Here is a 17808-nt window from a genome sequence, read left to right as displayed (position 1 = left end):
CTTTTTCACTCGGCGGCATTGGTGTCCTCATGCCAGACCATAATGAAGCTGCTCAGCCCACTTTCCACCAGATATCTGTAGAAATTTGCCAGAGTTTCCGATGTCATGCCACAAACCTCCTCAAACTCCTGAGCAGGTAGAGGTGCTGATATGTTTCTTCACAATGCCATTTATGTGTTGAGTCCAAGAAAGATCCTCTGAAATAGTGACTCCCAAGGACTAAAAATTTCTCACCCTATCTATTTCTGATCCCTCAATGATCACTGGATGTACACCTCTGGTTTTTCCTTCTTGAAGACATCAATCAGCTTCTTGGTTTTGGTGACATTGAATGTGAGGTTGTTGTTGGTGCATCAGTCAGCCAAGTTTTCAATCACCCTCCTGTATGCTGACTTGTTGCTCATTTTTATGTAACCCACTACCATGGGCAAATTCGTAGATGGTGTTGCTGTCATACCAAGCCACACAATCATAGGTGTAAAATGAGTAGAACAGGGGGCTAAGAACAGTCCTGTGGTGCACTGGTACTGATGGAGATTGTGGAGGAGATGTTCTTATCAATCTTCACCGAGATGAGGAAATCAAGATTGCAATTACACCATGGGATGTTGAGTTCCACGTCTGGAAGAGTTTGCTGATCAATTTTGATGGGATGATTGTGTTCAATGCCAAACTGTAAATCGATGATGTATGCATATTTGCTGACCAGGTATTCCAGGGCCATGTGTAGAGCCAGTGAGATGGTATCCACTGTAGGGTTGTTGCTACAATAGGCAACTTAGGATGGATCCATGTCACCCTCAGACAAGAGCTGATATGCTTCAATACCAGCCTTTCAAAACACTTCATCACTATTAATGTGTGTGCCACTGGTTGATAGTCATTTAGGCAGGTTACCACACTCTTCTTGGACACCGGTACAATAGACGAAACAGGTGGGTACCCTGCCCTAAGGGAGTGAGATGCTGAAGATTCACTCTCCTGAAGGCAGCATGCATATCATCCTGGGTTACAGATATGAGAGAATCATTAGGGGACATGGGAGTGCACAGTGGTGGTTCTTAGAAGGCATCGATTTCATCTGGGAGAGAGGTTTTGCACTGGATTTGGAGTGTAGCAGCTTATGTTATTTAGGCTCTGTGACAGCTGTCAGGTATCCTTCATTGTTTCCATTTTAGTCTGGAAACTCCCCTTTGCCGAGGAGAGGCTTTCCAAAGGTCATACCTGCTCCTTCTGTGGTGATCAATGAGTATGATTGAAAAATTTGTCCACATCACATACTGCAGTGGTGAGTGTGTATACTAATTGAAAGACTTGTCCACCTCAACTTACCCCCATATCCTTGTCCACCTCACCTGGGCCCTTACACACTGTCCACCTCACCTTTTACCTATGCACTTGTCCACATCACCTGACCCCTACACACTGTCCACCTCAACTTTTACCCATGCACTTGTCCACATCACCTGACCCCTACACATTGTTCACCTCACCTTTCCCTCACGCACTTAGTCCACCTCACCTTGATTCCACACACGTCCATGACACCTGGCCCCTACAAGCTGTTCACCTCACCTTGCCCCAACACTTTCCCCTCACACTTGTCCACCTCGCCTTGCCCCCACACACTTGTCCACCTCACCTTAGCCCCACACATTTGTCCACATCACCTGATCCCCTCACACTTGTCCACCTCACCTTGGCCCCACACACTTGTCCACATCACCTGGTCCCCTCACACTTGTCCACCTCACCTTGGCTCCACACACTTGTCCACCTCACCTGATCTCTCACACTTGCCCACCTCACCTGGTGCCCTCACACTTGTCCACCTCACCTGGTCCCCACACACATCCAAATCATCTTGCCTTCATACACTTGTCCACCTCACCTGGTTCCTCACACTTGCCCACCTCACCTGGTCCCTCACATTTATCCACCTCACCTTTTACCTATGCACTTGTCCACATCACCTGACCCCTACACACTGTCCACCTCAACTTTTACCCATGCACTTGTCCACATCACCTGACCCCTACACATTGTTCACCTCACCTTTCCCTCACACACTTAGTCCACCTCACCTTGATTCCACACACGTCCATGTCACCTGGCCCCTACAAGCTGTTCACCTCACCTTGCCCCAACACTTTTCCCTCACACTTGTCCACCTCGCCTTGCCCCCACACACTTGTCCACCTCACCTTAGCCCCACACATTTGTCCACATCACCTGATCCCCTCACACTTGTCCACCTCACCTTGGCCCCACACACTTGTCCACATCACCTGGTCCCCTCACACTTGTCCACCTCACCTTGGCTCCACACACTTGTCCACCTTACCTTTGCCCCCCACACTTGTCCACATCACCTGGTCCCACACACTTGTCCACCTCACCTGATCTCTCACACTTGCCCACCTCACCTGGTGCCCTCACACTTGTCCACCTCACCTGGTCCCCACACACATCCAAATCATCTTGCCTTCATACACTTGTCCACCTCACCTGGTTCCTCACACTTGCCCACCTCACCTGGTCCCTCACATTTATCCACCTCACCTGGTGCACTCGCATTTGTCCACCTCACCTTGTCCCACACACTTGTCCATATCACCTGGTGCCCTCACACTTGTCCACCTCATTTGGTCCCACACATGTGTCCACGTCACCTGGTGCCCTCACACTTGTCCACCTCACCTGGTGCCCTCACACTTGTCCACCTCACCTGGTCCTCTCATATTTGTCCACTTCACCTGGTCCCCACACACATCCAAATTGCCACGTCTTCACACACTTGTCCACCTCATTTTTCCCCCACACACTTGTCCCCTCACACTTGTCCACCTCACTTTCCCCCACACACTTGTCCACCTCACTTTTCCCCCACACACTTGTCCCCTCACACTGGTCCATATCACCTCGTCCCCTTACACATCCACATAACTTGGTCGCCTCACACTTGTCCACATCACCTGGTCCCCTCACACTTGTTCACATCACCTGGCCCTCACACATGCACCATCCAGAGGTTTTGTCCCAGCAGTGGTGTGATTCTCTCTCTGAGGTATTCACTTCCCTTGACCTAACTACCTTCTCAGGCAGATATTTAGCTGATACAAGAGGATTGACATGCCAAATTAAACAAACACCATGAAGTGTATTGCACTCCCTCCTCAGTCATTGCTAGGAACTTCAATCAGGCAACCTTGAAGAAGGTACATCCAGACTACCACCAGCACATCTCTTGCAACACCAGGGGATCAAACTCTCTTGACCACTGCCGTACTGAGGATCGATCACTCGAATTTTACTACATGAGGGATCTAACACTCTTGACCTCTTTTACACCAGGGATTGAACATTCTTGACCACTTCTGCATGCTCATCCACAGCTACACGAGGGGATTGAACAATCTCAACTACTGCTACACCAAGGTATCAAACAGTCTTGACCACTGCTACACTACGGGATCAAGCACTTTCAACCACTGCTACACCACCATCAAGGATGCTGACTGCTTCATTCAACACCTACACTGCAGAAAGTTGGACTCCTTGGGTGTCCCCATCCTTCCTGTGCACAGACAGACACTGAAGAGCATGAACCAGTGGTGAACACTGGACAGAGAGGAACTGGGGAGATGGGAGAGTAGAAGAGCATGTACCAATGGTGAAGTCTGGATGCAGATGGACTGGGGAGATGAAAGAGCACGAACCAATAGTAAAGACTGGATAGAGATAGATTAGGGAGGTGGGAGAGCAGAGTTGTGACTGTCTAGAGTTGGTGGACTGGGCCACATTCAAGGACCTGGTGGTGGATCTGAATAAAAATGTCACAGTGGTTACTGAACTTACCAGGAGTGGGGCTAAGGTGAGGTGGACAAGTGTGTTGCTGCTAAAGCCAGCTAAGAGAATCCAACCAAAGCCAGAAATGAACCAAGACGTCTACAATCTGTTGACACCAGGTGTGTGGTCTTTAGATCAGGAGATTCACAGACATATAGGAAGTACCAGTAAACCTTGACAAGGGCATTATCAACACAAAAAGACCATTCCTGACCAAGCGAGAATCTCAGATGGATATTTGACAATTGTGACAGGGTTTACATGCCATCATGCTCTACGTGGTGAATTGAGTTAGTATCATTAACTCTCTTCCTGACAACTCGAACACTCTCTGTGCTCACTTTGGAAAAGAACAATAATGCATCCTTATGAAGCCCCACAGCTCCTGCCAACTCTGTGCTCCCAGTCTCTGAGGCTGACTGGAAATGTACCTTTCAGGGGAGTGAATCCTTAATAGGCATTAGGCTCACTCAAAACCCATGTGAGCCAACCAGCTGGAGATTTTGTGGACATTTTCAACCTCTTGCTTCAATGATCAGAGGTTTCCAACTACTTCAAAAGGACATCCGTTATTTTGGGGCCCCAAGAAGAGCAGCTGGTAGCACTCACATCCACCATAATGAAGTGTGTGATGTTGGTTATGAAGCAAGTCAACTCCTGTCTCGGGAAGGACCTGGACACACTTCAATTTATCTAATAGGTCAACAGCAGACACCATCTCACTGAATCTCCTCTCTGCGTTCAATCACCTGAACACAAGAACACCTACTTCAGGCTGTTTATTGTTTATTGACTGCAGCTCCACATTCAACCTCGTTCTACCAGAAAAACTCATGATCAGACCCATGGATCTTGAATTCTGTTCATCTCTGCAGCTGGATCCCTGACTACCTCATCAATGGATCTCAATCAATGTGGATTCACAACATCTCCTCCTCGCTGACCATCAACGCAGGGGCACCCTAAGGCTGCATGCTTTGTTCCCTGCTTGCTCCCCTATCCACTTATGACTGCATACCCAAGTTCAGCTCCAACACAATCTATAAATTCAATGACGACACCAGTGTTGCAGATGTAGTAACTGGAAATGGCGAGTCAAAATACAGGATGAAAATTGAGAATCTAGCTGTGCAATATCAGAACAACCTTGTTCTCAAGAACAAGGAGTTTATTGTGGATATTAGCAGGACTACATTGCACCACCAGTCTGCATTGGTTGGGTTGGCAGTGCAGAGGGTTGGTTCTTCAAGTTCCTAGGAGTTTATCTTAGAGCCAATATATTGAGGTAACTATGAAGACTCACCAAGGCCTTTACTTTCCAAAAACCCTAAGAAAATTGGTCAGATCATGGAATGTTTATCACGCATTTGCAGGTGCACTGTGGAAAAAATAATGACTGGTTGCATCATAGCCTCATTTGGTAATTCAAGCACCCAAGAATGCAGAAGTCTGCAGAAGGTGGCAAACTTAGCCAAGTCCATCATAGGCACTGACCTCCTGTCCACTGAAGACTTCTATGTGAGGTGCTCCCTCAAGAAGGCAGCTAACAGCATAAGGGACCACCCCTACCCCCCAACCATCACCCTTGTCACAAGCTCTTCTCTCAGCTACCTTCAAACAGAAGGTACAGAAACCTGAAGTCCAATGCCTTTAGGTACAAGAACAGTTTTCATCCAAAAGATCAAGATCTTGAACCTTATCTTACTACCCTACCCTCATCATAAACTACTCTGACCACCTAAAGATCTGTCTGCACTATTGAAACTCCTTTTTGGTGTTAACACCAACTGTGAATATTTATCCTTTTTATATTTATTGCCTTGGCATATTTTGATAATTTAATCTATACTAGTGTAGCTGGTGCATCTGTGTGGCTGCAGTAAGCAATACTTTTGGTGCATCTGTACATCGTATGAAAATAAACTTTTATACAGAAGCCAGTCACTAAGGAAATGTCCAAAGGTGATCAGTCAAAGATTGTACAGGTTGGGGCTTGAATGGCAGCATAAACGTGTTTTGAATGTTAACTTGTTTGGTTCTGGACATTGAAATGATCAGCGAAAGAGGAACAAAAACATTGAAACGTCAGGTTTGTTTTCTATCATGCGCAATAATGGACTTTGCTGAGTGGTTAACGTTTATTGCTGATTAAATCCATTGGCCTATTACAGTACTTGTGGATGAGGACTTGTGGCATAGAGGAAAGCTCCACCAATGAGTGAGAATGCAGCACACATCCAGTTAATAAACAGTCATACTGCAGCTATTGCAAGAGCATCAGCATATGAAAGCTCAGATTGGTTCATAGAGCAACAATACAGAGGTGCTGAGTGAGGGAAAATGTTTTTCAAAGTCCTCGCTGCTCTATGGTTGTCACCCTGACTTGTGTATGTGAATTACTTTGTAAAACGAGAAGTTCCTCCCAAACAGCGTTGCAGTGGTCAAACTGAGTGCCTGGTTCCTGTCTGCTTTTACTTATTCCCAGGGAATGTCATTGGGAAGTGGTGGCCAGTGTGGGTGTATGCTTCCAGGCATCAACCTGTCACTTCATCTTCCTAGTCTGACTGAATTTTGATGGGGAAAGTGCCTCCCCTAGGGTCTTGTGTCCTCTGGACCAAGATACTTCCTGGCAGCACATTCAGGGGTGGCTATATGCTGCCTTCCTCCTACTCTTCCTCCTCTCATTGCTACAGTGTAGCAGAGTAGGGCTGTATCCTTATCCTTGGGCTGGGCAGACCATGGGGGATGCAGCAGATGAAGATCACACCAGAGAATTGAAGGGGATCCCCAAATAGTCCAGATATCAGTTGCACTTTGACGACTTCAATAAATCTCTCCAACTATCCTCAACCATTTAGATCGGAATGAAATACCAAGGATGTCAGGAACAGTTTATCCTCCACGTGATTGTGCTTCTGTTCAGAATAGTGGCTGAAATATGGTGCGGGCAATGTGGACTACCTCAGGATGAGCACACTGTGGAAGCTGCATGAGGATGTTCTGTATATTAGTTGATTTCTGGACTGTTACCTTCTGGCCATCAAACTGCACAGATCCCTCAACATCCCTACCCCTCCTCTCAGTGGTGGCCCAGCACTCCACAGAGATCTTCATGTGAGTGGGCAAGGGAAAGTTACTGTAGGTTCATGTGCCACTGAATTTAACAGTGCAAGGTCCACAAACAAAACTTTCTTGACCTGCCACGAACTATATCCAACACCCTATTAGAGGCACCAGTCAAATTCTAAGCAGTTAGCTCTGTCCAACATCTGAAAAGCGGCTTAAATGAAATGGAAACTGCAGGTGTGCTTCTCCCTGCTAACAGCAGAAAGAATAATATATCAAATATCAGAAGACTAGCTTCCTGTCTGTTTCCAGGACAAACAATCATTCAGAATACATTTCATTCACAAAAATTCTTTACCCAATGCAAGGCTTTTTCACATTCATAATGTTATATTTATGTATAGACAAAGGAGACCAGTGCAAAGTGTATTGATATTCATTGTGTCATATCGTTATTGTAAATGTGGCATCATTATTGCCACTTGTATGTCTCCTACTTCCCCAGGGTTACACTCCCTTCTGTTGTTTGAGGGATTTATCCTCTTTTCTCAACCACCAATGTCCAGGAACAGAAGGACTTTGGAATGTGGTCTTTCCCCACAGCATCCTTGCATTGGCTGTGCCAAACCTCAGCGTGTTCTTCAGAAGGGACTCCTGCAATCAGCATCATTCGTTCACTGATGTATCACTGTGCTGAAAGACAAACAAGTTTCTGGCAGACCAAAGGGCATTTTTCACTGAGTTCATGGTCTTCCAGCAGCTCTGGATGTCTGTCTCTGAGTGCATCCCTGGGAATAGCTTGAAATTCAGAGAGCCCTCTCTCATGCTGCTGCTAGGTGTGAACCCATGTCAAGGACCCTTGTATCCTTCTCCACACACTCCTGGTGTATTAGTATTCTGCAAAGATATAGGTGACTATTTCCAATCCACTGCAGTCATCTTGGGGACAACATACACTGTGGGACAATTTTCTGTTGTACAGGAAAGATCTAACCATCTCACTGCCAGCCAGGCCAATTCCTGGTGCCTGTTAATGAGCACTGACAATGAGGCATTTTGCCAGATGATCTGGACAGTCTGCTCAGGGAACCATCCCACAGTTTTCATTGAGTCTTCGATTCTCAGTGTCTTCAGGCTGTTCTGTGCTAATTAACCACTATCTGATGGACATGTGGTCAAGGCATTTTCATGGAAGATGTTTTCCTGTGGCAAATGACTGATTGAACATTGCATGGCATGGGGGGCCAAGCCCATCCTTTGCAGCACTTGGGAACTGAGGTCGAAGGTCAGCACAAGTGGCATTTGGGGTCCTCGTACTTTGGTTGCAAACAAATTCTTATACTGCCACACAAGATGGTGGTTATCAGGATAAGTATCACATTGGGTGCACTGTTTGATCGGCTGAGTTTCTTCAGCATTATGTTTTTACCCCATTCTTAAGCTATCCATCAAACCTGTTCCACTTTGGATCATCATATGAGTCCTTTGTTCCCTCTGGCAGAAGACCTCAGTTGTTCCTCAGTCTCCATCCACTTACAGTGCCCAATAAGAGCTGAATGAGCTGCCTCAATGAATATTGCCCAGTACCACTAACATATTCTGTGATTAAATGCTTTGAGAGGTTGGCCATGGCCAGAATTAACACGGTAAGTTAAGGTCTGTACCTACTGCAATTCACCTATCAGGACAATTGCTCCGCAGCAGATGCCATAGCATTTGCTCTCCACTCAGCTCTGGATCACCTAGACAACAGAAACTCATTCATCTGGCTACACTTCATCGACTACAGCTCAGCCTTCAACATTGTTTTTCCTTCAGTGCTGGTCAACCAACTCCAGAACCTAGGCTTTTGCATCCCACTCTTCAACTAGATCCTTGACTTGCTTATCAGACAACCACAGTCAGCACAAATTGGAAAAATGTCACCTCCTCACTGAGGCGCTTCTCGGGGCATGTTTATCCCACTGCTCTACTCATTCTACACCGATGACTATGTGGCTTGGCACAATTCAAATGGTGAGTGAAACGCAAATGTTTACAGATGCTGTGATTGTAGTAAAAACATGCAGAATTCCTGGAGGAACTCAGCTAGTCTTGCAGTGTCCACACAAGATAAAGATATATTGCTGATGTTTCGGGCCTGAGCTGAAATAAGCAAAGAATAAGCAAAAACAAGATATCTCAGAATAGAGAGAGTGCTGGCTGGGGGAGGATTCCAGACCAACAAAAAAATGTTATTTGGATATTATAAGGGGAGAGGTGAGAATGGATTTTGTCTCTGTGAAAGGAGACAGGGAAGACAGAGAGACAGAGCTGGGGAAGGCAATGGGGGAAGAAGTGGGGGGTGGGGTATGGTAGCGAAAGCCAGAGAAGTTTATATTAATGCCATCCCATTGGAAGGTACCCAGTCAGAAGATGACCTCATTGACTTCATCCACTTTCTTGCCCCAATTTCCACCCCAACCTCAAATTGACTTGATCCATCTCTAGCAACTCTCCCTTTCCTCGATCCCTCTCTGTCTCCATCTCAGGAGACAAGCTCTTGACAGATATCGTCTGCACACCCTTCAACTCCCACAGCGACCTCGACTACACCTCTCATACCCTGTCCCCAGTAAGGATTCCATTCCCTTCTCTCAATTCCACCATCTCCATCGCATCTGTACCCAGGATGAACTTCATGTCAGGTCATCAGAGATGTTCTCCTTCTTCAAACAACGTGGCTTTCCCTCTTCTATCATTAACTCAGTGCTCACCCACATGTCCTCCATTACCCACACATTTGCCCTGACCCCCTTCTCCCCCATGCGCAACATAGACAGGATTCATTTTGTCCTCTCAAACCTCTGCATCTGCCATTTCCGCCACCTACTACATGATCCCACTGCTAGACACATTCCCCTCTTCTCCTCTCTCCATGTTCTGCAGAGACTACTCTCTCCTAGTCTCCCTTGTCCACTCATCCCTCCCCATTAATCATCCCCTTGGAACCTACACCCGTGACTGCGGGAGATGCTCCACTTGCGCTTACTCCTCCTCCCTCACCACTTTTCAGGGCCTCAAAGCAACATTTTATTTGTGAATCTGCAGGAGTCACCTACTGTATCTGGTGCTCCTGTTGTGGTCTCCTCTACATTGGAGGGCTAAATGCAGACTGTGAGATCACTTTGTTGAGCACCTCAGCTCTGTCCACCGCAATTGCATGGATCTCCCAGTGGCCACCCTTTCCAATTCTCCATCCCATTCCCTTGCTGACATGTCTGTCCATAGACTCATGCACTGCCAGACTGAGGCCACTGGCAAATTGGAGAAACAACACCTCATCTTCCGATTGGGCACTCTCCAAATGGATGGTATTGATATCGCCTTCTCTGGCTTTTGTTAAACTACCCCCTCCTCCCCACCTCACTTCTTCCCCCATTACATTCCCACAACTCTTTCTCTCTCCCTTTTCCCTTTCTCCTTTCACACAGAGAAAATCAATATTCACCTCTCCCCTTATCATTTCCAATTGACACCTGTTGTTGGTCTGGACTCCATCCCCAGTCACCAATGTCTCAATTCTGAGATTTCCTGTTTTTTGCTTATTCTTTCCTTATTCCTTGAAGAAGGGCTCAGGCCTGAAATGTCAGCAATATATCTTTACCTTCTATGGTCACTGCAAGACTGGCTGAGTTCCTCTAGCATTTTTGGAGTGTTTTTACAATTCAAATACTAGCTGCAAATTTGCTGATGACACAACGGTTGTTGGCAAAATCACAGACGGCAATGAGAAAACGTACAGGAGGGAAATAGATCAGCTAATATTGTCATAACAACCCTGCACTCAACGTTAGCAAAATCAAGGAGATGATTGTGGAATTCAGGAGGAATCAGGAGAACATGAACCAGTCCTTATCAAGAGGTCAGTAATGGAGAGGGTCAAGAACTACAAATTCCTGGGTGTCAACATCTTTGAGGATCTGTCCTGGAGCCTCCACGTTGATGCAATCACAAAGAAGGCTCGCCAGCGGCTATACTTTGTGATAAGTTTGAGGAGATTTGGTAAAGACTCAGATCCAGAGCTGAGTGGAGAGCATTTTGTCTGGTATGGAGGTGCCAACCCTCAGGACAGGAAAAAACTCCAGAAGGTTGTTAACTTGACTTGCAACATCACGGAAACCAGTTTTCACTCCATCGAGGACTCCTACAAAAGGTGGTGTTTTAAGAAAGCGCCCTTTATCTTCAAGGACCCCACTACAGTGGCCATGCACTCTTCACTCTGCTGCCATCAGGAAAAAAGCCTGAGGACGACCACACAGTGGCACAAGACTGCTTCTTCCTATCTGCTGTCAGATTTTTGAATGAAGAATAAACCATAGATACTACCTCACTTTGTCTTTTTCTTTATCTTGCATTATTTTTATTTATTTTGAAATGTGGTTTATAGAACCTTTTGTGCTGTGATGCTGCCACAAAGCAATGAATTTCATGACATGCTCATAACAATAAATTCTGATTCACTGATGGCAAGTTAGATCCAGTAAACGCTTGTCCTTTATTCTAAAGTCACAGCAAAACCTACCCTTCTGCAGTAACTCATATTTTCCTCCCTCACGCACATGATCGTCCTTGTGATGCAGCTACCATAATGGCAACCCATCAATGAGTAAATTAGGAAAATAGGGTGTATCAGAATGTAAAGAGAAATTCTTTCCCACCACAACACTGCTTCAAAGAGAACTTAACGTAGATGTACTTAAGGGTCCCTGAAAGGTGCTTAAAATGTATATTGCGTTATTATTGCAAATATATATTGTTGAACATTGTAATGAAAATTAGTATAAAGAATATGGAGTAATTACCAAAGAAAGAATCTTTGTTCAAATTAAAATAGTTTGGAATAATTTAGTTTTAAAAAAAAGCATTTCCCTCCTGTACGTTTTCTGGGTCGATGCCCCAGAAATATCGGTTTCAAAGGGAAATTATAGTTTTGGATTGGTAGCTCTAATTTGAATTTTTATTTGGGAAAGCCAAACCAAAGATTGAATCCCAGGATTTGAGCTCCTCGTGATTCTAGTTTGAATTTCACGTCCGTGTTTCATTGGGGAATTGAACCAACCACAGTGGGATCTTGGAGAAACCAGACAAGGAAAAGAAGCCAATGAGCGCATTAACTTTCAAGAACTGCAGATGCTGAATCCCTGAGCAAACAAGAAGCTGGAGGGACTCAGTGGGTAATGCAGCTTCTGCAGAAAAAACGCTATCAATGTTTTAGCTCAGGACCCTGATTTGAGACTCAAACCTATGGCTTGTAACTAATCGGGTGATATAAAACTACCTGAAAAATATATGTAATACGTTGAGAATTTGGATGACAATATTGATATCAACAGCAGTTGATAGTACTTTTGATGCACTACTTAGACTATTTAAACTGCTTTGGAGAACTGTAAATACTTACGAACGAACATATGTATTCAAGACTGGAATCGATGTGACGACTACAAGGGAATTGGGGTAATGAGGACCGGAGATGGAAGTAGAGTTGAAGCAAACAATCAGCTCACCCACGACCATCCTGAATGGAGAAGCAGGACGCAAGTGAATCCCTAGCCTTCTATTTGATCCTGCCTAAGAGTCACTATGTTTTAAATCGGAAGTAAAAAACATAAAATGCTGGAAATACTCAGCAGGTCAGGCAGCTCCGGTAGGAAGGGAAAGACACCTATTCTGAGAACAGTTTCTAGACCTGTAATTTTCACTCTATTTGTGTCTTTGGAGCTGCTGTGTTTCCAGCATTTTGTTTGCACCTTTAGAATCCCTGATGAGTGACCAATTCAACATAAAACATAGAAATTTACAGTACAGTGTTGTGCCGACCTTATAATCCACTCTAACAACTGCCTAGAATTTGCTGACTGTATAATGCTTAATTTTTCTCAGTTCCATTAACTATTGTACCTGCCTCCACTACTGGTGCCAGCAGCACATTCTATGTATCCACCACTCCCTCTGTGTGGAAAAACTTTTCTTTCATGTCCCCTGTATTTACTCCCAAGCACCTTAAATTTATAACTCCTCACGTTAGCCATTTCAGCTGTGGGGAAAACGCCTCTGGCCATCCATATGATCAATGCCTCATCATCTTGTACAGTTCTGTCAGGTCACCCCTCATCCACCATCACTCTAAGGAGAAAAGACCAAGTTCACTCAACCTATCCACATATTCCTGCTTTCCAATCCAAGCAACACCTTTGTAAATCTCCTCTGTACTCTTTATAGCACCCACATCCTTCCTGCATTGAGGTGATCAGAACTAAACAGTATTCCAAGAGGGGTCTAACTAAGGTTTTATATTCCATCAAAGCAAAGTGAAATGGATTACAGAAGTATGAGAAGATGGTGGAGCGATTGGCAACACAAGAGGAAAATGTCATTTACAAACTGGGATATTCTGAATGGGCTCCTTTGAAGTAAACACTAAATATCATGAAGACATTATTTTTGACACTTAATTTACTTAAAATGAGTCAGAACATGGATCTATGAAACCCCAGTGCCTGTCCCAGCATTTAAAGCTAACTTGAACTCCAGTTTGTTCTAGATTCCTGAATTTCTTTTCTTCACAAAAGACTCCAATCTTTGTGTTGGAATTTTTAATGGACTTGGCTGCCACGTTTATGGGGAAGAGTTACAGATTTCCAACACTCTTTATATGAACTAATTGTTTCATGATGTCCTTGAAGAAATCAACAGGAATTGATTGGAATAATTGAACTTAAACTCTTTTAAATATGTATGTGTTTTTCAATTGCAGGCTGCTATTCGTAAGGAACTGAATGAATTCAAAAGTACTGAAATGGAAGTGCATGAATTAAGCAGGCATCTAACGAGGTTAGTGAGTCAATATTACAAGGTAAAGGTTCAAGGTTCATTTTATTGTCACATAATAATACATAAAAATATTAATGATACACAGCAAATGATGCTTGAGACATAATCTTACAAGGCCAAACTAATACATCAGCATTAAGAATAAACAGTTTAAAAGACAACAGTGCAAAATGTAAAGAAACTTGGAAAAAAAAGCAGTGTTGTGGTCCTTAATCATTTAAAGTTAATTTTAATCAGATAATTCTTGAAACTTTTAAATTTAAATTCAAATCCTGGTTGCACTAACCACTATGCTAACATACCGCCATCATAAGTTCCTTCCCCTACGTTTGCAGATAAAGCCTTACTAATATACATAATAATATACTAATATAGATAAAAACTCTTACTAAGCAGGGAGCGAGCCTCTTATTGAGACTCTTAATAAGCAGGCAGCCAACAGTGAGTGGCATCAATCAGGTCTTCACCTTGGGCGACACCAGTTCTTTTCAAACACAACTTGATTCAAACAGTTGCTACAAGTATGACTAAGGCACTCCTCTGGCTAAATATTTGCTCCCATCTTCACCAGAGGCTTATGTGTTAGTTCAGAGGGTGGCACAGTTAGCGTAAATGTTAGTGCAACGCCTTTTACAGCACCAGCGATTGGGACTGGATCAGTGTTCGAGTCCTGCACTGCTTGTAAGGAATTTATGCGTTCTCCCCATATCTGCGTGGCATTTCTCCAATGGCCCCGGTTTCTTCCCACCTTTCAAAAATGTACCAGGGGTGTAGGTTAATGGGTTGTAAATTGGGTGGCATGGACTCGAGGGCCGAAATGACCTGTTGTATGCTGCACGTCTAAATTTTTTTTTAAATTTAAAAACATTTACTTTTACGTTTATAAACTTTCATTTAAAATTTTATTCCTATGTATTTATTTCATAGATTTTTTTTCTCCCGTTGCTTGAATTCCAGTTAATGGTGATTTTTCTGTTCTACAACTTTTACCTGCCATAATAATAAAAAATTCATTTGAGCATTGTGTTGTACGTTAGTTGGGATATGGAAAGTTAAACAAGCATCTGCTGCAAACACAAGAGTTGCCATGAGCATTACCGGTGCCCCTAACAATAAGAGAAAGAAAAGCAAACAAGAGTCCCTTCAGAGACACTGAGTGTTTGTCAATTCACCTCCAGCCTCTGTAGCTGCACAGTCTCTGTTCAATATATTGGCAACCTGAGCTCCAGATCTAAACCTCCGATACTATCAAGCAGCCGAGGCTCTTTGGGAGCCCTTCCTGCCCTTTGAACCCTCTCAAATCTGGTCCCCTTGAGCCAGTCCAGCATCCTGCACCTTGGTGTGTGTTCTTCGACCGCAAGTCGCCAACAGCCTGCATCCTCTGTGGGTCTTTTTCCATCATATTGAATGGAATATTTTCACATTTGAGATACATGCCATAATAAATTGTTTATTATATTCTTTGCAGGTTTCACAGGCCCTAGCTGAAAGTGCACGACCACAGTGAGTCTTACAAAAACCTGAAGTGCTAGGACTGTACAGGTGCCCTTTCGTCCCAACTGGGAAATAACTCTTCTTAATTGCCTTTTGTGTGTTGGATATGTCCTGTAATGGGTACTTTCCAATTGTCTGCCAATCTGCTCACCCTCAAGAATTGTCATGTTCCTTCCAGGGATGTGCCACATCCATGAGCTGATGCTGTATTTAGACATTCAGTACCATCGTTCACTATTGTCTTGTTCTCTCTTGTTAATATATTGCACTAGGTGGTGCATAAGGATGAAATCCCAATCTCTAGCACGCTTTGTGTCATTATGTGCGTGATGGAGGTGAGGCAGCACACTGCAGTAATTTCTCCAAAGGAGCTCTACAAAGTCCTCTTCAGTTAATATTACTGAATTCATACCACACTATTGCTTTGTGACCTTAAATGAGGCAATAGCATCCACTTTAGCAGGCACTGGCTGTATCTGGAAGGAGAAGGTATCTTTGATTAACATTCTTCATTCAGCTGGTCTTTGGGAAAGGGTTAACCCTGCACTATATGTAGCAGATATATTTATGATAAAATATACAATAAATAAAGTGACATGTAATACTAACAATAAGCAGCAATGTCAAAAATATATCAGTAACAAGCAGAGATCCAGTTAACAAAGATCTGATTGGACAAAGCACATGTAACAGACCTCTGTAGTTTAAGGATGTTCCTGCAATGATGAATGAAATGTTTCTTTGTTGCACAGATTGTATATTTTGAGTTTTGTGTATACAAGAAACTAATGAACATCTAGTTTGCTGGATTAGCAGAATAAATATATTAGATACTTTCAGAATTTAGGGAAGAAAAATGCTAAAACTGCTTTAACAAAGTAAGTTTAATATTCAATCAAAGCCTATTTTAGCAATGCAACAGTGATTTTTATTTTCTGTCATTTGAGCATTGTGCTGCACGTTATTTGGGATATGGAAAGGTTAAACAGCATCTCTTTAGTTTGAGAAAGTACATAATGTAAGATATTTTAAAAAAAGGCCTCTAACTTGATGATGTCAATGTGTACTGTATATTACACATATGGCTGTGTTTTTAAAGGAAACCTTTCTGGTCACATTGAACTGTTTTGTGCAAGAAAAAGTGAATGGCAGTGAAACCTAAATGAGCCATCCACTTATTAACAGTGAAGTGTGACTGTGGAGCAGGTGTGTGTGTGTGTGTGTGTGTGTGTGTGTGTGTGTGTGTGTGTGTGTGTGTGTGTGTGTGTGTGTGTGTGTGTGTGTGTGTGTGTGTGTGAGAGAGAGAGAGAGAGAAAGAGAGAGAGATTTTCTAATGTGATCAATATTCTGAAGTTCAGCATCCTTCATGTGCCAATTCTGTATTTGATTTTTGATAATGTGGCTGCATCAACTAGAGGCCTTGGTTCTTGAACTGCACCTAACTCTACTACAAAGTCATGATTTGGCTTTGAAAATTTAGACAGACTTGAATGATTTTATTCTAATTTTTACTATGATTTCTGTTGATACAAAAAATAATCTCTAGAAATGGTCTTTGGAATTGCAAGGGATGAAAACTTGCCATCAACTTTGAGTGTCTAAAATATTGTTGTCCATTAACATTTTTATTTTATTTTCTCCAAACATTTTAGCCAGATGTACTAAGAAAAATAATCAGATGGGCATTGTTGTTGTTCTACAAGAGCTTTAACCATTTTTTTTTGTGTAAATCACAAACTATTCAGAGTCTTTGGTGCCCAGTTAAATCTCCAATTCCTCCATGTTTCAAATGGTCTGAACAAACCATGTGAATTAATGTGAATGTTGAATACCTGTACATAGTTGTCTTTGTAAAGGAGTGGAAGTTGTGACTGTTCCCCTGTGCTCTTCCAGTACTGTACAATTAAAACAAAATTGATGTATGAAAACCTGTAAATAACCATAAAAACATCTGACTCTCTAATATTGTTTGCGCCAGGCTTTGCCATCTGTACATACTGAATTTTGCATGTTATTGTATAACTTAAATTACTGTCTACAAGTTTGTTTCAAATGATGTATACAGTTTCTTAAAACTAAATTTTATTTAAAAAACGTTTTTTAGTGGTTGGCATTCAACAACTGTTTTTACACAAAAGGGGCTTCAATTTAAAATAGTCTGGTTGACTCTAATTTTTGCTAAATAACTAAATAACTGGTCCCATTAAAAGTTAAAACAAAGGCAAACTGGTGTCATTTCATTTTCACAGTCATTTGATGCAAACTCCTCTAGTTTACTCAAGTTTGGAATGTGTACATTATCTTCATTAAAGATAAGGTTATATTCCACATGACATTCAGAAAGATGGAAAATTACATCCAATGTAAAAATGTGATGGACACAGTAGATGCAAAGAGGTTTGTAAATATTAGAACCACACAGAACCAGGCAATGATGTCAATCAGTATACAATGTTAATCTAATGCTAGTGTTGCTATTTTCAAACATCATATTGACCCAACTTTATCTCTTAATTTCACACA

At 43.0% G+C, this 17808-nt stretch overlaps 1 protein-coding gene across 6 annotated transcripts in view; it reads left to right on the top strand.

Moving 5' to 3' along the window:
• The window catches only part of phactr1 (phosphatase and actin regulator 1), a 351167-nt gene that overhangs the window by 331849 nt on the left and 1510 nt on the right, over nucleotides 1–17808 (top strand). For 4 of the 6 annotated variants that reach the window (XR_011349791.1, XR_011349793.1, XR_011349792.1 and 1 more), the window contains exons 13-14: nucleotides 13715–13791; nucleotides 15260–15294. Coding sequence is in view for 3 of the 6 variants with exons in the window: in XM_069913379.1 (XP_069769480.1) it covers nucleotides 13715–13791; nucleotides 15260–15275 (93 nt within the window). In the remaining 3 variants the exon portion in view is untranslated. Of the gene's footprint in view, nucleotides 1–13714; nucleotides 13792–15259; nucleotides 17797–17808 lie in introns of those variants that run through there. The other 2 variants (XM_069913382.1, XM_069913378.1) reach the window with 2 other exon arrangements.

This window comes from Narcine bancroftii, chromosome 1, assembly GCF_036971445.1.
Source record: "Narcine bancroftii isolate sNarBan1 chromosome 1, sNarBan1.hap1, whole genome shotgun sequence".
Taxonomy (NCBI): Eukaryota; Metazoa; Chordata; class Chondrichthyes; order Torpediniformes; family Narcinidae; genus Narcine; species Narcine bancroftii.
The sequence above is the reverse complement of the archived record's forward strand: the minus strand, read 5'-3'. Positions and strand labels throughout refer to the sequence as shown.